The 22,871-nt window shown below is 38.8% G+C and overlaps 1 protein-coding gene across 1 annotated transcript; it reads right to left on the bottom strand.

Annotated features, from left to right (window-relative positions):
• Positions 1 to 422: 422 nt before the first annotated feature.
• Positions 423 to 22,277, bottom strand: LOC104069804 (solute carrier family 22 member 15-like; the record flags this gene model as incomplete). Its single annotated transcript, XM_009577257.1, has 10 exons — positions 423 to 586; positions 1,089 to 1,161; positions 5,648 to 5,756; positions 9,943 to 10,028; positions 11,803 to 11,943; positions 13,624 to 13,845; positions 15,577 to 15,706; positions 17,344 to 17,508; positions 18,174 to 18,306; positions 22,131 to 22,277. Coding segments are annotated over 10 exons (1,370 nt in total), but the record flags the coding sequence as incomplete, so codon positions are not given.
• Between the last annotated feature and the right edge of the window lie 594 nt (positions 22,278 to 22,871).

Genomic DNA, 22,871 nt, shown 5'->3' with positions numbered 1-22,871 from the left:
CTAATGAAAGATAAAACACTTCCTCAGATATATATTAATTTTAGATTATGTTCCACTACAAAACATGACAAAAAGACACAATCCAATATATGAAAAATATGCCTAGTTGTTTTACTCTAAAAGCACAGGAACGTTGCTGAATGTATTGTCCCTGATTATTTTAGACTGCCTTTCTAAAATTTGTTTTCCTTTAAGGAAGCAAAATAGTATTCATTTACGTATAATTTAATACATACAGGTGAAAGCTGTTAGCCAAAGAGTAAATTTTATCTCCACTGAATGCGAGAGAAAGATGGCTTTAAAAACGTCATGCACACGTTCATTCATGCACAATCTAAGCAATATGCACTACATCATCATCATGGCTTGCATAAGATAGAGGGGAAAATAATGCAAAGCTACAGTAAAAAAAAAAAAATTACTCTGTCTCTTTGTTTTTAAGCACTTGGTATTTGGGACTCTGGAGATCTTCAATGCTCTCAGCAATTGGCTTATTTAGTGTTTCTGGCAGAAGGAGAGTCAGGAATCCTGCTGACAGTCCACTGATTCCAAACACCACGAACGGTACAGAAGGACTAAGAGATTTCTAAAATTAAAAATCCACAGTAAAAACCCAGAATTGTTTCCTGCTCTTAAAATATATGATCCATATGAACTGCAGTCAAAACCAAAAGACTACAACCTTTCACTCCAGCAATTTGTGCAATTATCCATATACTGGTAGAACAAAGAAACCCAATAAATGTCATTTCACAGAAAAGCTTCATATGAAAACTTCGTTTACGTGCCTAAAAGAACTCAGATACTGAGTGAGCCTTAACAGTACCAAATGCATCATATGACAAGCATTTCACTAACAGATGAAATATTAACACAACACAGAACATCAGATTATTTCCAAAAAGGATAAAATACTAGGTATTTTTATCGTGTTCATTAATTCTTGAAATTGAGTGAACGTTATTTAATTTTTCATAACAACAAATTTTTTTCAAGGAATATAGGCGTATGTAGTACCAAAATCAGCAAAGTGCTTTTGAGAGAATTTAATAAATCTGAGTTACATAAAAAGTAGAAAATAATCTTACCATAGATGGCACAAACGGAGCCAAAATGCCCCCAAATCTGCAAGACATGGAACAGACACCCAAGCCAGCATTTCTGTTTCGAACAAAGGATGAAAGATTTGTAGTTTCAGAATACACAACTGAATCATGCATGAACATGTGGTGGCACTGTCAGAACCAAATCATACCCTTTTTTTTTTTTTTTAAAGTCATCAATAGTCTTCATTTAAAAAAAAAAAAAAAAAAAAGAAAAGAAAAAAAAAGATCCTCTAGCTCTTAAAGACCTCCAGCAGTTACTCTGAAGATTTTCTACACCTAGCTGCCAGCAAGGCAAATCACACCCTTTCAAACCCTAGCAAAACCGCCCTGCTGTGCAATCCTTCACAAAAGTTTGAACAAAGAGAGAGAGTTTTTCCAACCTGCCATATAGGGCAATTTAACTGGACATCCCTGTGCTGGATGGGGAATGATTTCAAAATTTGGCAGGATCTTCTGTCTGAAGATCCTGAATGCTATCTCCAGCTCAGGCCGTCGGCAGCAGCCTCTCTTCTGCCACCTCAGGCTGCACAGATGAAAAGTCACTTACCTCCAAACAGAAAGTAACTATTTGCCAGTGTGAAGCTTGAAAACATCTGGCCAGATGTGTCACTAGAGGGGCTGCTGAATTCTGCGCTCCCTTCAATTTTCAGACAAGTTTAAAACAATCTCATCTAGACTGTGATAATCAAAACATGGGTTAGAACAGCAGGATCCTCTTCAAAGATCCTCTTCAAAGAAAGTTACAAAAAACCATGGAGTCTTTCATTTCCTGATCAAATGCAAAAATCTTCCATCTCTGTGTCACTCCTAAATGTGGTATTTAACAGCCCCTTCAGAGGCTGACACTGGCACCAGTCATCAGTGAGACAGCAAGAACCAGCTCGTGGTGGCTTTTCTTCTCCCTGCATCTCTCGGTTGCTTCCTCTCGTTCATCATCATCCTCAGTCACAGCACGGAGCTGAGCTGCCCCTGCTCACCCTGTTTCCTTTTCCTCCTCCAAGGACAGGAAGACAGTGACAGGACTAACGATGACAAGCAGAGAGGTGACATGGGTCACTAGTATACCAAAACCACCCACCTGCGCCTCCCTTCCTAATGGCCCTTTGCATAGGTTAAGGGAAACAGATGATGGAAGGAGCTGATGAGAAGCCAGTGACTTCGGTGTAAAAATAAACAGACAAAGCAACCTTTTCTCTCATCGGGTCCTCTTGGGAAAAGGAAAATAGCCCACGCTTCCTCACATTAAGGCAACATCGACCCAACCCCACAAGACAAAGCCAAGCATCTCCCCGGTCAACAAAATCCCTGAGCAGATGAGAGACACCAGTCTGTGTGTGAACCATTCATTTGGAAGCGTCCTTCCCACTGACCCTAAGCCTGTCCATACCCAGAGGTTTACTGGCTTCTTTTTTTCTGCTGAGAGGGAGTAGGGCCAAAGGTGATCCTGAATACAAATTTTGTCATTTCAACTCCGACGCAAAATGAAAGACGACCTTAGGGTATCTTTAATTTAGAATTCAACAGAGTTTGGGTTATGCAGAACAAATGTCACGGTATCCAAGAGGAAAAACACGTTATCGCCCAAGCACTATTAGTAAGTATTCTTGAGGTGCTGCGCTGCCGACAGCTGACCCCCCACCGCCTGTCTTACCTCACTGCCCCAGTTCTACCACGCTCACTAAGACGACCTACTAAACCTGACTGACTGCACACGCTCCCACCATCCCACGGAGCACGGCACTGAGCTAATGCCAGCCAAAATAGCTCTACAACCAGGGTAATCCCATCAGCCCAGGGCTTTGCTCAAGTCAATTAGTCCCGCTGCAGCTGCCTGGCAAATTACACACGCCGCGTGGCACTCCTCTGGCCGCGCTGCTTGCCCCGCACTGCCCGCTGAGCGGGGTACAGCCCTCCACAAACGCAAAAGCGTCTCTGCTGCTGGCACAGGCAGCGCTCAGATTTCACTAATGCTCACCAAGGACTGTTGTTCAACGCAAAGAATTATGGAGAGTTCCTTGCAAAGAAAGCCAGAGATCAAAAGGGCAAGTATTTTAAAGAAGTACAAACTCACCTGCCACCACTGAAAGTGAAAATACAGTCGTTTTCCCCGTGTGAAAATAAGCAAATAAGCTTTGCAATGCTATCCTAGACAGCCCAATGGCCCCACTCCGATTCCATTCATCCCATACAAGGATGCCATCATTTTCCAACCATTTTCTCATGAAAAAACCATGAGTTTGTTTTCACATCTATATTACTAGAGCTATGATTACATTTTGTTTCCAAAGACAACCTTCCTCTTTGTCCAACATGCAACAGTAGTGATGTTTTCTATTTTTAACTTTTTTGTTCCCTAGCAGGTATTTTATCAAAAAGGAAAAAAGCCCAAAGTACGTACACACTCTGCAGCTTGCAGCACCTCCCCATTTCTAGCATGAGATGTATTTGTCATTCCTCCATGTACCAATTAACTTTAAAAAAAATACACCTAATAGTCCTCGTGCTTAAAGTAGTAATTAGGTTTAAATACGGAGCAGTAATACTGAAGATGTTTAATTTTTCTGCAAAACAGCCCATTGGAAAGAAAAATAAAAGAAAAAAGGGTTTATTCCACCTCCTCTCCACTGCCTTTGAATGATACGTGTCTCTTCACATGGCACGCCAAATCTCCGCTGTCAGAGCAATGCCAGGATCCCTACGAAGCTTTCCAGAGACCAGCAGATGGTGCTGATGCTTTGCTTTAAATTAAACACATGCCCATCACTGCTTTTCTTGCATAAACTATAATATTTGCAATTAAAGTGCCAGGGCGATATCAAACCAGTTAAATGCATAAATTGTCACATGAGGAATTTTCATATGGTTTAACATAATAGTTTGCCATATTATTAATTACGAGTTGTCTAATGAAGTTGCTAATTTTCTAAACTGTCTTCACACTTACGTTTTTTCCACTGGCAGTCTGTATCTCTGACACATATAGTCACTTTTGTGCCAGAATATTAGTGCAGATCCTCAAATGACGTAGCACTTGATTAATTTTTCTTAATTTTTTTTTTTAAATCTTCCTAATCAAAATAGTTTCAAACACAGAGACACTACTGTAATTCCTGCTACATATGAGCTGTCGCATACTTGGCACCAAACATCAATGGGACTTCAGAAGACAGGATAACGTGAAACGTGAGAACACAGTGAAACAAGGAAAAGCTGAGAAATTAAAACATTTTGATTTAATTCTCTTGATTCTCAACTCCAGAAACGCAGAGGGGACAGGAAAACAAAAAACAAAAACCACCCACTAGAAAAAGAGACCTTCAAGAACACAAAAGTTTGGACAGGGAAAATGTAAACAAACCCCCACGTACAATTTCAGTCATCGTGCTTGGGCCTTAGATATTAAACCTAAACCTTTGCCAAGAATCACAATCTCAGTACCTAGAAACAGTCAATCCACCTCCATCCTCACAAGTTTTATTACAAAAACTGTGTCCACAGTCTAGCTTTTATGCCTCCGTAACATATGGGAAATTGCGAACCTCGAAAGAAAAAGAAAAAGCCAATCTAAAGAGTCACCCATCTTTTTATTTTTCTTCCCCGAAGCCCTTAGAATCCTGGAATCAGGTGATTTATGTCACCATCCTGATCACCTCTACAGGACACATCTACCAGCCAGGACCCCTTCCTACTCCACATCAGCTTTCAACTTTCCTGCTCTCTCTAAAGAGGGCTCAATTTTTGCAGTAGTTTTGTAGTTGCTATTCTTGAGCAACTAGTGCAACATGGCTCAAATTCTGAACACGTACTCTGAGTACCATTCAGAAAACCATGTGAAACCAAGATGGGGGGTGAGAAGAAGAGGATTGTGTGGTATTATAGTTTCCTATCTCAGGTTTATCTTGGGACAACAGGAGAGAGAGTAACCCCACAAAGTGTTGGTGAGAACTACGAAAAATAAACTAAGGTTTTAGCCCGCTTGTTCATGAATTAAATGGTGTAAAGCAAATTACTGTCATACAGAAACTATTAACATTAGTTGCATTATGAATATTTAATTAAATAACAAAGACTATAGAAAAGCACTTGTTTTTCAGGAGGCAAACAAACATAATCATATGGGAAATACAAGTATACAGAAGGACTATAAATAGTCTTTACTGCATACTTTATAATTAAGTTAGCATACACTTCCATCACATCATTACGTTTGGTTTTGCAGCCTGTAATTTTACTCCCAAAATCAATAGTAGAAATGAGAAATATGGCACCTAGCATTGCAGTATAAGAAGCTGGTTTTCATATTTTTATTCTGGATTCAGGTGTAGTGGAAGTTGCCACAAACAGCCCAGGAAAGTGCATTGGTGCAAAACAAGTGACTAATGGGAGAAGCCCTTTCAAGCCCTGGCTGCCCTAATTACAGAAAGAACTCGTATTGATATTTCAGGTAAAAATAATTACAGATAAATATTAAAGCACACCAGCAATCAGTATCGCTGTGCATGAAAAGTATTTTCATTTACCCAGAAGCTCTGTTAAATTACCTCAGTACTGTTGGGTATAGTTCAGATGTATAAATATACACGATGTTGAAAGCAGCGCTGACCATCATTTTTCCACACAAAGCTAACAAAGTGGGACTGAGGAGCAGACCTTTCAGGAAAGAGAAAATAAGCTGTAAGCATAAACAGTCTGTTTTCTTACTGTTTTTACACAATGTTGAGAACATCCAGTCCTCTTTTAAGAGACTGTCACACAAAAAAAAAGTTTCATCTATATGTTTTTCAACTACAAGCACAAAAGTAATTATCTCGGTTCTTCCCAACCATTCTATGAGCTAGCATGAGAACAGACACACAAAATTGTATTAAGGACCAAGAAAATCTGTCCCATTTCTTGGGGAAAGTGTAAAACTATCACAGCTCTAGAAGGAAGGGATAACGCTTCCAGCTCTGCAGTCAGAATACCTTACCAGGTAGCTACACCTTTTGATGAGCACAGACAGACAATACAGCTTCCTTGACTAATTTATTAGATTAAAACCATAAAACTTGATTCGCCTCAACAGCGTATTTGCTCCCCGAGGACATCCTTTTGGGACTTAAAACGCAGCAGCTCTGTAATCGGAAAGAACAAAAGCTAATGCAGCCCTGTTTACTAATAGACAATCTTTAATTGGCTAAACTGGTGTGGTTCTTTTAAAGTCCAAAAGAAACCTGGCTTTCGTTATCCTAATTTTGGATATGGTTATGTTTGCACCATCCATTTTAATAAAAAGAGAATTTAATATATTTTTTTAAGCATGAAAAAAGAACGAATGCTCTGATTAGCTGTATTTCAGGTTCTCTTCCTCAGCACCGAGTTCAGCATGTTTCCGTTTGGATCAAATTATGTTGATTAAGTAATGGGAAAGTCTGATTGCTTCTCAATTGCTTTTCTTTTAATTTTGCCCTCGAATATTTTCAGTTCTATTCATCTGATCAAGTCAGATTCTATTTCAGCTGAAGCAGAAATTCATTTGTACGTAAACTGAAATCCAGAAGCTTGATTACATTTCTTTAAGCCTGATGCATTTTTGCAGTTACGTCTGTAATTCATGCAAAACAGATGCAACATTTTCATCCAAGTTCTCCTTTTGCTCAGTAAGGACTGGAATATTACATACAGTTGCCAGATGCAAAAGTGTGAACCTGGTCCTCAGAGCCCTGCTGGGTGCCGACAGAAAGCTGGGACATCCCTTTTCTTCCATCAACCAAACATGAAGCGATGAAGAAGAGATTTGTAATTCTCCAATGTGTCTTAAAATTTACTGGTTTTCTCCCAGGGAGACTTAAATTGAACACTGCATATCCATATACTAGAAATTTAGCATTAGTGCACTAGGGAAGTTTTGATCTTACTATCAAAACAGAAGAGAGACTCTGTCTAGACAGAGAAACCAGCACTCAGAAGCTCGGGAGTGAATTTAAAGAGCACTGTCTTCCCCAGGTTCCCTCCCTCAGGGGAGGCTGAAGGCTGGCCACGTGGGGAGTTACTGTGGGATTAGAAGCACACTGGAAATTCACTGCACATCAGCTTCCTTGTGTAAGCAAGTCCAGACATAGTCATTATATCTTCCTCCAAGTCTTGGAATGTATTTTTAGCAATTCTTGCAGAACAGTCCATTATTTTCTTTACATATATAAAATGTAATGCCATTAAGCGGGAATGCACTTTCTCCTATGAGGATTCTGTGACCATTTATAGGTCACTATAGATTCACTAGGTCCAGCCAAGCACATCCATGCAGCATCTTTAACCCTCCCATTATATTTGGTCTTTCACCTGAACGTCCAGCATACAATTCTGCCTGAAACAGTACAGTCAGGGCAACTGTTTCAAACTTCGGAAGAAGGCAAAGTTGTAAGTTCTTACTAAATTCATGCATTTGAGTTTTATTGATAAGGAATAATCTTCCATTAATTGATCTTTTGAATTTAGGGAAGTAAAACAGGGGAAAATGGTAACAAATAGTGCTGATGTTTAAGAACTTCTGGAACAGGAGTTACAAGTTTTGATGCCATCACTGCCATTAAGAGTCTCATTTGCAGTGCCGTTATGTAGATTCACCTTCTGGCTGTCATTTTAAGTAAAAGTTCAGTTAAACAGTATTTTTGAAACTAAACGTGCCTTTAAATTTACTTCAGAAAAAATATCCACCAAGAAAGGTCAGTTCTCAACAAAAGAAAATAATACCCAACATTAACAAAAGCTGAGACAATTGATTTAAAGAACTGCAAATTTTCTTTCCTTCTTCAGTGGAAAGCATATCAGTGAAAGTCACAAAAAGTTATTACGTGTTCAGCACAAGTAGATAAATCTAAATGAAAGTTAAAATCTAGTTACCCCTAGACTAGAAGTCTCCTTTGCTTGCTATAGTGTAAAGCAGATACAAATTGCAGAAGGCATCTTTATGCTTTATAGAAGCTTTTGAAAGGAAAGAATATTATAGCTCCATTCCCCCTCCACTGCTACTCTCCCTCACCATCTTCCAATCTGATACTCACACAAATTAATTGATGAGTTCTAAGTGATAAGGAAAGAGGGAGCCGAGGGATATATCAGTTTTTACTTAACCATTGAGAGATTAGTCTCAAATTCAGTACACATCTTTAATAACTGAAACGTTCTTGGCCTATTCCACAGGGGAGATGACTTGGATCAGATTCTGATTCACAAGTTAGCAGAGTTATTTAGAAATCGAGTGAGGGTTACAGACACGAGGGGCAAGTGCCCAATCTCTCATTAAAGTCTTAAATCCCTTGTAATAAAATCAAGGCTCCTGTCAATCACTCCGAAGAATGCAGACCTAGACAAACATAAGAAGTGTTCTCCTTAGTAACAGGAGGGTCAGATTAGAGATGCAACAAGCCTCATTTCATCCAGCGAAGTGACTCATCTTCATCATGCTTGAAGTTGGATTTCTTTCTACTTAACTGACACAGATCACTCTGGGTCAAGAGCCAGCTTTACTCTTACCACAGTGGAAAGTAAGACGTTTTAATGGGATTAAAGTCAACTCAACTGCAAAAGGCAGAAGATTTCCTGAAATTTAGCAACTCTTCAGGAATTATTACCCTATCCTGATTAGTCACTACTACTTTTCTTTCATTTTGTTTTAAAACATATGAAAAGAAGCAGAAAGGGCAAACTTGTTGGAACAAAGGAAGAAACAGTCTCAATAAAAGGAGCAACAAAACATCTGAGGACTTGAATTAACACAAGCATGGCAAATAGGATTACGGGATATCTTCTCTCTCTCTGTTTTTCTTCCTGAGACTTTTCTGAGATCAATTCGAAATGGATGCCAGACAGCATTTTGAACTGTTAAGAATAAACATAACCTATAGAAGGCTACCTTGTAATCACATCGCTGGTGCTCCTGGGTCAAGACACTGCTAAAGCTAAAGCATTTCTCCTGAAGCAGTATTAAGAAAAATACAAGCAGAGAGCTGCCACTTCTATTTGTTAGTGTCAAATAGACTTAAGTTTTCAGTAGCTAAAATAAATATTAGTACAGAAAAACTGTACTTGAAATGGAAGGAAAAGTGAAAATACAAAACCAAACACCTGTGAATGTCACTGACAATGTTAGAAAAAACCGCATCTTTTGAGATGAGAAATATACTTGATGATACTCCACTGTTACCATGAACTGTCCTCCCAACTGCACAGTGCAGCAATATACAGCATGAGACTGAGAAAGGCAGCAAGCTTCTTATGGCTTCCATATTGCAATTCTGACTTCCATTTCTAATTTTCAAGTACAAAACATTTTTTTTTAAAAGCTTTAGTGGTTTGGGTTTTTTAATGATGAATTAAGCTTCTAATTCAGGAAAATCTCAGTTCCTATTTCTATAAATATTACATACAAAACAGATGTAAAATTAAGCTTGGCATCTCACACTGTCAACAGTCAAACTAACATTACACTGCACTGCAGTCTGGCTATTACATCCAGCATTTTAAGGAAAACTGCTTAAGTGATAAATTAATGCAGTGTCAGTATTTGAGACAACATGATAGCTTGGTCTGACCTTCAAAGAGCCAAGGGCTTGGAGTCAAACAAACTTTGTCAACTAACAGGGTCAAATTATGCCAGCAAGAAGTTAAAAGCAATATAATAGACAAGACCATGGCTCCCTGACCAGCCCCAGAAGGAAGAGACAAAGAAAGAGAGAGGTATAAATGGACAGGGCTTTAGGCCCTAATATACTCAGTCACAAAATACTCATTAAGTTGTTTTGTCAGCTTTTATCTGAATTAACAAACATCTACTTTAGCAGCACTACATACTTACCAGCATTTGTTGGTAAAAACATGGTAAATATACAGGCAAATCCTGCAAATATCAGAAAACACGTCATAGTTTTACGTCTTCCAGACCTAGAAGGAAAAGAGCACCCAGATAAAGATGGAAACAAAGTCCTTCAGTATTTTTTGAATTTGTCTGCAAAATACTAAATAAAGTACACAGCAGCATTAATAACAGTTATAAATCTACTGTACCTTAGTAAGTGCTTCAAATCTTGCATTATTTTCCTAGCTCTGTGTACTGAAGTCCTCCCACAAAAGCTTTCCTATTTCTAGCCAAGTTTTGGTTTTTAAGCTATTGAATTTGTAGCCTTGAGAAGAACCCATCTACTTCAGCAACAAGAACTCACAGACTTTTTTCTTCTCTGTACTGAGCAAGGCAATGGGCCCTGTCACCAAAAGGGTATTACAGTGCATACACACAAAGATCAAATTAATATTGGTCAAGAAAATGTAATCCTAATGCTTCCTAATCTGTATTTCTCTTTTACAACTTTGCATAAATATATGCAGTTATGACACACAGTAAAACCATTTTGTACGCTTTTCTGTCTAATAGTACACCCACAGAAATAAGCAAAGGCTATTTCTACTGCCTAGTGTTTTAAAATAAAAGAGAAGACAACAGAATAGAAAATTACCAGCCCATCTCCACATATGCCGTACTTAAATACCTCATCATTATTTGCAGAAGACCACAAATGAAGGTATTTTCAGTAACAGTTTGCAGGCATGTAGAAATACTATACATGCTTGTTATTTCATGAACTCTCACAGCTATTTCTAACTACTACCCCATACTAGTAGAACTACAGTTTATCTATAACAAGCATACAATACTTGTTTTTAAAATCTTCTAAATATTTTTGCAACAAAAAAGCTATACTTCAAGGCTACTGCTCACTAAAACTGAATGAAAACAGAGCAGCTGGCTTGTCACATTGTGTTTTGCATCAAGCACCTAAAACTTCACATATCCTTTCTTCAGGAAACCAAAAAGCTCAAAACTTACAATTAGTTTGACAAATTACAATAGAAAAAAACATGTAGAAAAGGATTTGTGCAGTTCATGGTTTAAATGCATGTCCTTGACTCAGGCTTCTTGGGTTTGAGCTGAAGGTTGGCTGGTTGTTTTGCTTTTTAGCTTGACCAAGCTGACAGCTTTTTACTCCCCAAAAAACCCAAAAGGTGACATCCTCACCAGACTGAAGAAAATGGGATTTTTGCCACTGACCTCAGCAAGACCAAAGTATCACTACAAAGATACTCAAAATGAAGATTACATGAAACCCTGAGTAGCTCTGGGTTCGGCCTTTGGAAATAAGTACCCACATAAAGGATGGCCTCCAAATACACTGAAAAGTATGAAAATACACGGACATCGATCATTCATGCCTTAAAAACTGAATGGCTCTCATTTCAAAGTTTTCTTTGAAAAGTTTAAGTAAAAATGAACAATGCTGAAAACGGCTTTCAACTGCAGTTGGTAGGCAGTACAAAACCAAGTCATTCTGAATAAAATATGTGAGAGAGATATAAGCTATAGACACTTAACTAGGCTACTCACATTTTTTCCATAAAGACCAAACTTTTTTTTAATAACATTCATCACTGAAAAGCTTATCTCTTGAGTAATTCAAAAGATGAACAAAACTAAAAAAGAGAAGAGGCAGAAAATCGGAGTCCAGTTTCTGTATCAACTGCAGAAACCCCTGCAGCGGAGTAAATCCCCAAAGAATCAACACTGTTTAGAGAAACAGTGAAGTATCTTACTGAGAAAAGTGTTAATATTTTTCTAGGCTATCTACAAATATATGCAGAAAACTAGGAAATAAGTTTTTCTTACCAGGATTTCTCAATAAAAAACATGCAGAGAGGAAATGCTGGAACTTCTACAAGACCAGAAAGAGCCACATTTAAATACAGATTTCCTCTTAATTCACCAGCATTTAAAGTTAGTCCATAGTATACAAAGCTGCAGACATACCTAAAAATAACCATAAAAGTTGTATTACTAACATAACTAGTCGTTAGGGATAAGAAAGTATTTAAAAGGTAAGTTATGCTGAGTTATGGATTAGCTATATTGAGTTACATGGTAGGAAGAGAACTCTTATTTCCCTCCGAAAGGGAAACAAGGCAAAGGGAATAGTTCCTATTTAATTAAACAAAGTAACTTCTTGAAAGAAAACAAGGGCATATATATATGCACAGCATAACTTTCAGAATTTTCTATTAGCTTAGTTTTTTTCCTAGGTTATTTAGCAAATCTAATAAGCTTAACTGTAAGCAGCTGATGCTCAACTGTTGCAAAGCAATCCTATGAAAGAAAATTATGTGCACATCCATTGTTTAACACAGAGTGTCTTCCCCAAACCTAGGGAAGGCTTCCCCAACAAACCTATTATCGCTTTCCTTGGAAAGAACTAAGCCCCCGCATCCCCGCTCCACAAAAAACACCACCAGGCGGGAAAGGCCACCAGATATTAGAAAGACATTTTGCCTATTCCCTATTCACTCTGTCACTGTCCAAACAGAACCCAGGCCAAGTGATGTAGAAAAGGAAAGGGAAGTTTTGCCTGACACAGGGAGCAGTATGTCCTCTGTCCGTCACAGCAGAGGGTGATGCTAAAGGCTCCGGAGCAACAGCACAAGGAGCTGGGTGACCACCACTGTGACACCACTCCAACAGCTCCGTGCACTGCATCTTAACAGGGTTTGAAACAGAAAAACAGTGCTGCGACCTCTTCTTCCAGAAGGTAAGAATGCCTTTGTGTAATTTCTCATCACCATAATTACTTATATTTACCTACCAGCAACTTAAGAGTCTAAGATGCTTCTGGAAAGGCCCTACTTAACAAAGATGTTCCTGACGCTTCTCCCACATCCTGCACATCTCTGCTTACCCCACACATCAAACTACCGATTTTTCTCATCTACATCCTGACAGTTGTCTCAAATGACGTTGAACTTTAAAGGGAAAACTTGTTCTTGGCGTTTTGGAAAAGAGCTGTTCCTCCAACAGATTTTCGCTGAAGCCAATTTGCAACCGCTGCTGCTGTAACCACCAACCCAACACCCTCCCCACCCCAGGGATTCCCTCTGCACTGCCATTTATTGCTAATATGTTATGTTACATCCTCCTCTGCTTCAGGGTGATGTTTTTTTCCAAGTTGCACCACTTTTCAAGACAGCGCCTAAAATACATCTATGCAATCTGTATTTTATCTTGCCCAGAATTTTCCTCGACTGAAACTCTGTAATGTGCTTTTGGGCTCTTAACGCTTACTCTCACTGGAGATCCCTACTGTTGTCTAATGCATGTAGTCCTTTTCTTCCTAAGACTGGTTGAAATACACATCCTCTCAGTAATTTCTGCTTCAGCTTCTCATTTCACTCAACGTAAATACTATGTTCTCACCAGATTATTTCTTAGTAGGTTTTGAAGCAGTTACTAAGTAACACACTGAAAATAAAACGCAACAGCAATAATAATGAAACATCAACTTTACAACACATCATTTTAGATTATTATTGTCTGCCATCAACTGAAAAAATTATGATTTAGTTTCTGAGGACAGAATTTTTAAAAGAAAAGGATGAAAATCTTAATCGTTTCCTCATGTCTGACTCATTCGCAGCATCTCAGCATCTTATTATTACATACCAGATGTACATCAGTATGATGGTTCGCCACCGAAGGACTGGGTGTTTTACTAAGTTTAGGATACCAGGTACCGATTCATCCTTTCTCGGAGTTCCTGCACTTGGTTTTAATTTTAGATTTAATCTCTCTTTTCCATTACTGAGGGCAATATATTGCAACACATCTTCAGCTTCTGCCGTTTTCCCTTGGGAATACAGCCATCGTGGTGATTCTGGGAGCATGCTAACAGGAAAGAACAGAAAATCAACAATGACAAGTTCATTCCTATGAACACAACACTAAAGTCAATCTTTCCGTTTTGCAAATCAATACTTTAAAAAAGTACCAATACAAAATTCAGAGAAAAACATTCTATTTGCAGTGTTCTGCATATTAAATTCCATGTACTCCAATAATAATACAGTTAACCTTACAGAAGGATTGTTGGCAATGCTTGACAAAGCACTCAGTCACGTTAGAGGAGTTTAAATCTAAATGTTGACTTCTGCTGAACTGACTTCTTAGGAAACGCTACACTAGCGTTATCCAGGAAGCATCTCAAATCCCAATTATCTGAACAGCCCAGACAAAACTTTGTTTTCACAAAGTTTATTTCAAGCTTCTCTGTTATGGAAAGGGCTCTGAGTTAGACTGGAGAGACGAGGAAGGAAACCTTACAGGGGAATTACTTGCCAGGCTCCAGCACCAGCTCATCGCTGCCACGTAAGTTTTAAATCTCTTATTCCCAAATAGAATCAGAATATCCTTGCTTACCACAACTGCAGTTCATTCCTGTTTTTTTCAGATTGTACAGCGTGCTGCTGCTTTTATACAAGCCATAAAATAAAGAATGGAATATTTTTAACTGAACCTTTATTTTCTCTGGTACTCCTAACAGAGATATACATCCTACAACCAAACTAAACTTTCATTACTTCAGAGGATCTCTGCATTTTTAGTATTTGGGGGAAGTAATTCTATTTCCATCAGAAACAGAACACCATAGAGGAAAATATATTATGCAGAACGTCTTTCCTCAGCCCAGAGGCGTTGTTTTCCTTGACTACAGGAAGAGGGGGGGGTTTTTTTTGGTGATTCTTCAACAGAACTTATTTCAAGAGCAGATCTATCTAAAAAATAATTGAAATTAAAAAAAAGTAATTGAAATAAAAATCAGAAGAGTTTTTTTTCCATCTATGCTGTATGCTAGACATTCCCTGTATTAATGTGTAGACAACTTACACTAGTTCTTTAATTTCTTCTACAGCTTTAGTGATCAGAAGTATACAAGGCGTATTATTTGACATGTTAAAAGAGTATTTTACAAAAACACAGGCCAAAACTAGCACTTTTAATTCCTTAAAAACTGATGCATTTCATCATCATTTTTATGACAATGTCCATGTAGGATTTCTAAATAGGAGCACCCAAGCACAATAGTGCTAGGAACAGACACAAGGGACCTCAAAAGCAAGCAGATACATAGCATATCACACTAAAAAGGCAATTCCAAGTGCTCCCACTTATTTCCCTTCGCATGCATATGTCTCACGAAAAGAAAGTCTAAAATCCCTCTAGGATCACTTCCAAAACTTCTCAAGCGCTGAAGCCCTTCCTTGGCAGAAGGCAGTGCTCCTGGCTGACACTCCAGCTCGCAGCCTCCGGCAGGCCTTCCCTTCCCCAGGCAGATTTGTAATCGAGTTTTATTGGACAGCTGGCACACAGCTGCTCTTCGCAACGCTGGCCACCACAACTGTAACAGCATGCAGAAACACAAGCCTGTCTTCTGGGTAACCCTGACCTTCTGCTTCATTTAAAACCGCTTCTTCCTTCACAATACGATTTTTCTCTTGCTTGGTTCACAAAACCATACATCCTTGTTTATACCACTCTCTCGAATGATGACAAGAAAAAGCAACTGTTAAACTGCTGCGTATTTTTTTCTTATCATTATAATGCACGTGAACCACTTACAAAGAAAGAAGAAGGAAGATGACTCCCGGAGTATTCGATACCAAGGCAAGGTAGCGCCATTCTCTTACACAGTAACCCAGTAAAGCATAAACAGCAATGCCAACCGCAAATGTCAAATTAGTTAACGAACCTGAAAATACAAGACCAAAACGGTGAGTACAGAAACATTGGCAAAAGAAAAAAAAAAATTCTCAAGCAGAAGCCTGAAATTCCTAGCCTGTGATATACCTAAATAAAATAGCAATTTTATGAGGTATCTTTATGGCACTTCTGAACCAGCTGGCTTAAACATATTATGCAATCCCAGTGAAGAACAGCTTTATACAGTGTACGGGGGGGTTGGGGTTTTTTCCCCCTTTCAAAAATAAAGGGTGGTACATAGGAGAGAGCAAGAAATGAACAGGAACCTACAAACTAAAGAGAAAACCTGAGGACAGGAAGGGGAAGCGTTGAGAGCGAGTGATTTATTCAGGTCTACTAGGGTTATCTTGAATAGAGGTGGCAGGCTGGAACAGAAATGGGAAGTAAGTTATAAAAGGACAAGGACTGAGTTCAGTACAAAACCAGCTGCAAGCCAGAGGTTTCTTACAGCAGACTTCTGATAAACAAGCATAAATAAAAAAGTTAAAAAGTACGGGGTCAACTTGAACTCCAAAAGCCTAACAACAAACCCCCTCCGGACTAACACAGGAGATCTTGTACTAACCCAGAAACTCCCAGCTATCGCCCACAAAGCCTAGCTGACAGCCAACACCTAGGAGAGCTTCTTTAACACTGCTGAGCTGCCTCCAGCAGCTCCCTCTCCTTCAGCCCCTGATCAGTTGTTCAGCACCTCTTTCTCAACAGCTGAGCAGAACTAGAATAAAGCACCTAGAGCAACAGGCGGCAGGAAACAGCCTGGCTCTTCGGTCCGTCAGGAGGCCGGCCCTGCAGGGAGGAAGGCTGGGAAGAGCAGAGAGAGACAACAGGGCGAGGGGGAGGGAGGGGTGGGGGAGAGAGAGGGCGTGAGTCAAAAAAGTGAACCCGGGAGAAGAAGGAAATTAGTTACTTACGTGGAAAGCTATAACTAAACCACAGCTGTCTCACACATCCCCAGGAGTCCAGAGAAGAAGGAAGAAAAATAGTAGAATGAGGTAACTGAAGAAAGGAGAGGGAGAGAGAAATATGCTCACAGCCGCAGCAAGTCAGCATTTGGACCAAATTTTTCCCCATCTTGTGCTAGCCAAAAAGGCGTTAGTCTGAGCTACTCCAGCTTTACAGCAGATTGACGTGCAAGTGTTAAATTTATTTTAAATCTTGGCAGTGACATACAAAAAAGGACATTTAAAAATACTGGATGGTCAGCACATTCAGCAGTGGAAAAAACACTATCCAGGCACTAAGACATTTTGTGGCGCAGGGAAACTTCAAACAACACTTTCAAGAATACCTTCCCAAGATACCCTACAGCATCGTTCGGAAGTTGGCAGGATCTGCCAAAATATATTTTTTTAATGTAGTGCAGTGTACAAATTGGGAAATTTTAGGAATCTATGTACCAATTTTAAAACCTCAACTTTGCTATTTATCAAACAAATTCAATCCCATCTTCCTTATTCAGGCACCCTTCCCCCCGGAATTAGAACTCGATGAATCACATCACACTTATTTGACCTATGCTACAAACTGACTTTACTTGGTACAAACGTAACAATTTAAAACATAAGGTATTGATGGTCAGAACAATACGTGGAACAGTAATAATGATTAAATATTCCCAAATCCCACCTGTAAATGACCAAAATGATTTTCCTACATATTCTTGGGTTAGGACAAAAGACACAAGAGCCATTCCACCATTCACAATTCCAACAAAAAAACGTGAAACTGCAAATATGTCATAATTTGGAGCTAATGCTGTGAGATACCCAAAAACGACATCAAAAAATAGACCTGTAGAGAGAGAATAAAATGTGATTAGTATTTATGCTATGCAGCTTGAACTCAGAAGAAAGGCAGGGAACCCAGTTAGTTATGACGGTAAAGAGTAATCTATAGTACTCTTGTCTCTAATCTCTTACATTTGTCTTTCTGAAGTCGCACCGTATGAAAATTACCATCATCTTTAAGTCACACACTTGAGGTCTGCAATGCCAAAGATTGTTTCCTTGAGACAATATTATCATTAAACAAAAAGACCCTTTGGCTGCAAACGCAGCTGGAAAACAAAACACCAGGACATGAGTTACCCACTCTAATGATGTTTAGGTAAATCCTTCTCCCCCACCCCAAAAAGGAAATTATTTTTATTGGAGACAATATGGTCAGGCAATGTGTGGAACATTGTGTTCAAATACTGATAGTCATAGTAAAACCAGGTTATTTTTCATCTCCCATTGATATTCTAGTGACCACTACGCTGCCCAGCACATTCATACTAACAAATTTTAGTGCTGCTCTACTTTGAGAAAAATGCTTGTACGGATCATTGACTCCGTAACATCGATGCAGTAGGGTGGCCCAAGGGCAGCCTCCAGGCAGGGTGGCCCACAGGCAGAAAAGAAAGAGATGATGTTAATCACGTAGAATGCTTAAGAAAAACTTTTTAACAATCTTACCTGAGATATACACTGGTTTCCTGCCCAGTTTATCTGACAAAGGGCCAAACGTGATATTTCCAATAAGCAATCCAGCAAAAAATAGGGACGATGCAAGGCTCACTTTGTAGGCTTCTTGTTCGATTAGGTACCACTGTCAAAAAAAGAATCTCCCTATTGTTAAAGGTATTAACACCAAGTTGCTAGCTTCCTCAAAAATAAGAAAAACCTATCAAAATTCTTCTCTTGCCGTTTCCCACTTCTTGCTTTATATCCAATTAAATTTTTTTTTTTTCCCAAAGTTTGATAGGTAAGCCAACGGTAGTCATATTTTTTCCCTAACAGACTCTCACATCTCTACTTTCTCTCCCCCAAGAAATTTCATTATAATGTATTATAAGCTTTCAACTTGATAATTATAATTAGTTGCACTCCAATTCCCAAGCTTTGACAAGGCAACTTAAGTTATTATAACAAAGAAAGTCTGAATTGTTAACAGCTTAGCCATTTCAACATTGAACAAGCTTAGCTATTTGAATGAACAGATAATAAAATTTATTCATTAACAAGAAATAAAGCATGTTCACTATGCAGTACATAGAGAGTTAACGCTGCGCAGCTACGCTTCTGAACCGTGAGTAATCCCTGGTGCCCTTCCTCTTCGTACACGCGTTGAATTGTTGAAGAGAAGCAGGAAGGGATTATGGAAAGATGTCCGTGTCTTATAAAAACTCTAAGACCTACTTATTGACTACTTATTGATAGTTTAGTGTCTTATTGTGCACATACATTTATAGTCCAACAGAAGTTAAAAACAAATTACGGGTTTCTTAATAAAATATACTTTCTACTTCACCTAAGCTAAACTGAGGCAGCATAATCAAAAACTGTCAGAAGAGAAGAAAATGAACTGACAGTGGGTTGAAATTGGAATGAAACTTAACACTATCTCCTGACGGAGCAAGGCACACGGACAGCTTGTGCAGCCCCCCTGCTACAAACAAGGAGCATCAACACTCATAGAAACGCACTGTTGAGATTACAAACATTGCTGACATCATGAACTTGGGAAAGAATAGCAATCAGAAAATCCTAAGTGATTTTCCAGGAAAATAATTTAACTAACTCAATGCAAAGCTTTAGCCAAGAAGTATTTAATCATTATTTGAGTATTTCAAATAATTCCCAGTGTATTTAGTGGAAAATTTACTTACAAAAAAGTGGATGAGTGTCATGCTGACTTTTTAAATGACATGTGCAGTATGTCCTTTGGGGAAAGGAAGAAGGATCCTAATCCCACTAGGGTTTTTTTAAGAAGTAGAAGGTTTTTTTTTAAAAAAAAAAAAGCCTAAGGGAAGAGGCCCATGACCAAAATCCAATACAGCATACTAGGACCTCAGCCCTGAAGTGTCTGCCTTGAATTAATACAGATCCCCAAAGAATATTAGGAATTTACTGAAACTTTTATTTATAGCAACCTCAAGAAACAGACGCTCTTACTCAATCTGAACTCACATAGTGGCAAAGTACAGAGAAGAGATGCCTCCATCCACCCAGTAACCCGCCAGTTACCTGTGCCCTACCCATCCAGCAGCCTGCAAGATGCAGGTTGCGGGAGCAAGACAAGGTTCAACGTGTTCAGAGGACGGCTTCTTTAGTCCAATGTACCCAGTGTCCCAGCACTTCAGAGTTTTGCGGGACTTTTGGATACTCTTGGGAAGGTAAAACTCCTGTGCAGCAGCATGTGCAGCTGGTTTCTACTATACCCCACTGGGTAGTAGATTCTAGCCTATTACATTGGATAAAGATGTAGCCCCGAAACTTACGGTTTCTTAACTTTCTGAGGAGACTTCAACAATGAAATATTCCTGGGCACGAATCCTCAGGAAACTTCAAGTATAAAAATATCACAGCATGTGCTCTCCAAGGCACAGAGCACTGCTGGTGTAAGTCCTTCTTCTCCGTGCTAGAACTCCACAGCATACAAATTTCAAACTCCCAGTTCTCATCTGCAGAGTGTTTCAGGCTGACAAAACAACTTGATGCTCCTGGATATGGTTGTAAAAAATCAACTTCTCAAAGGTAAAGGACCATTTCCACACTAGATGCAAGACAATTTCTGAATTCACCTTCCTAAGCATCACCACTTGTTAAATAAAGCAGGGGACTGAGTTGATACCGGACCAAGAAGCAATTCCAACAGCTGTATTTTCCATGAACCAAGCCTGAGCTATTATTTACAAAGTCTTAGTTATGCCAAAATTAATTACAATGATTAGTTCTTGAAGCAGAACTGAAGAGCTGCTCTGAAGTTTTGTTGAGCTCCAGAGCAGAATGGTGCCCCTGCCAAACCAGAACAGAACTGAAAATGTTTACATTTAAGCTCCATCACCAAAATAAAGGAAATAAACTTTACAAAAGCAGCTTCCTCTCTCAGGGCAGAACAAGAGAAAAGATTGCTTTTGCAAACTGTTACTTGTGCTGCTTAGCGTGTCACTGGAAGATACTCATATTTTAACAAGTCTAATACAATAATCTGTGAAGCATATAACTTTTAAAAGAATGCATCTATGCTTTATTTGCACAGAAAGAACTTGTTAAATATTTGCCAAAATTAACTGTAGCTTGCCAACAAAAACGTTGCCAATTTTGTTATCACCAACACAGACATCTTCTCAGCTCTTTAAATCCACATGGCAGTTTGATTTAGTTACTAGGCCACTAGCATACAGCAAAACATTGGCCAGCACCTAAAGATTCCATAAAAAGACTATTAACAATATAATTTAAAAAACCTTACAATAAAGTTACTGAAATGAATGGGAACATAAATTTGTTTCGATGAGTCTTGAGAATTACTACATATTTTGGAAATAGGGGCACTGACTCCTACATTTAAAAACACAGCATTAGTTAAAATTTGCTGATTTCTGATTATAAATTAAGCACTACCCCATATCACGCATCCTGCTGAGAGTCTGAAACTGAGAGATGATCTTGGAAAACAGGCTAATAAAAGAAATCTGTTTCTGACAGAGGATATGATCCAATATTGCATCATTCCTTCTTATGTCTAGTCACTACATTTTTCCAAGAGAAACATTACACAGTCACATTTGGGATAATGGGAAGGAAGCAAAAATTTGGCACTAGCTACACCAAGCGTTAACCTGTCTTATACGAGTTTACTGACAACCGCTCCAAGAATTCAATCAGCAGAACTCTGACAGTTCACCCTACAAGCCAAGCCACCCACGCAGTCTTTTTTCTGGCACTGGCAGCGATGCTTAGGTCACTCGCACTTGCCTGAGTGATTACAGCCCAGGGACTAGCAAAAAGCAAACGCAGCCTTTTGCATGGAATTCACAAGGCATGAGGATGAAGGGTCAAGCTTCTGTCCCACTCAGCAAACTTCAATCTGCTCCATCTCCCACTCTCACCACACATTAAAATACCCAGACATGTGGTGCATGAGTTTCATTTTCATACTGGTTTTAATCTTGAAGATGTATCTTCTGTGAGAAACTAATGCAACTCATGGTAAAGCTTACATGCACAGCAGATTGTGCAGACACGACAAATTGAACTTTTTCTTGGTAGAATACAGACGTTAGGAGGAGCACGTCCTAACTACAGTTTATAACTCTGGAATTTAAGTGATCATTCTTCATTAGTAATGACTTTCTAAAACATCTGAAGGCAAAGAAAACTGAAAGCCAAATAAATAAAGAAAGTTTAACCTAAACTAATAAATATTAGATTTACACTAGGAAAGCTAAACTAATAATTTAATCATATACTTTCAGATTTTAAAATAATAATAAAATAAAAAGCCAGATGGTGGGTTCCAAGAATTTTTAATAGCATAAACAAAACATTACACTAAGCCCTGCTCAGCTTCTACAAGTGCCACATCCTGCACTAGTGGCATAAATCCCAAGAAGAGAAGAAATAGTTAGGCGCAACGGAAGTACTTGCCTCAGTTACTATAGATGTGAAGTTGTCTGCAAAATGGATATGCTTGGCAAGCTCAGCTCTGCTCGCTGGTAGTCCTTCTTGGTCTATATGGTACTCAGGCACAGCTCCCACAAGCACAATAAGCATCGACTGACAAGCCACGTATACCTTAAAATAAAACACAATCATTTACCCTAAGCAATCCCAAGGAGACCTGATGGAATACTGTAAGCTTTTCATTAAACTAACAATTAACAACTTCCCTTTACCCAGCATCACAAACAAAATGCAATCAGTCTACTGTGTTTAAATACCCGGATGTGATCATGGAGGCAGCTGGCAGCAGTGGGTGCCGCTCCAGAGATACTGGTGCACTTCCACTGAAAGCTTCACCTTGCCACCTTCCTTCCACAAAGTTGTTCGGTTTGTTCTTGCTGTTTTGTAGCCAGGCACAAGAAAGGAAGATACTGAGAACTTCATCATAGTTTCATAGCCGAGATCTAACCCTTAGACCAAGATTATTATTATTATACTATACTCAAAGAATACATCCTGCAGTGACAAGTCAAAAAAAAAAAAAAAAAAAAAAAATCTAAGATTGTATTTTTAAAAATCTCTGCTAGTTCTTTCCATTGCAGAGACTGAAACCCTAACCTGATCAGTAGGAAAACAATAATGTGCAGGAATAAAAAGACTTTCATAAAGAAACCCTTAGGAGAATATTTATTCATCAATATGGGCTTCAAGATGTTTTGAATGTCT

This window comes from Fulmarus glacialis, unplaced genomic scaffold (assembly GCF_000690835.1).
Source record: "Fulmarus glacialis isolate BGI_N327 unplaced genomic scaffold, ASM69083v1 scaffold44244, whole genome shotgun sequence".
Taxonomy (NCBI): Eukaryota; Metazoa; Chordata; class Aves; order Procellariiformes; family Procellariidae; genus Fulmarus; species Fulmarus glacialis.
This window is presented reverse-complemented; position numbering and strand designations above follow the sequence as displayed.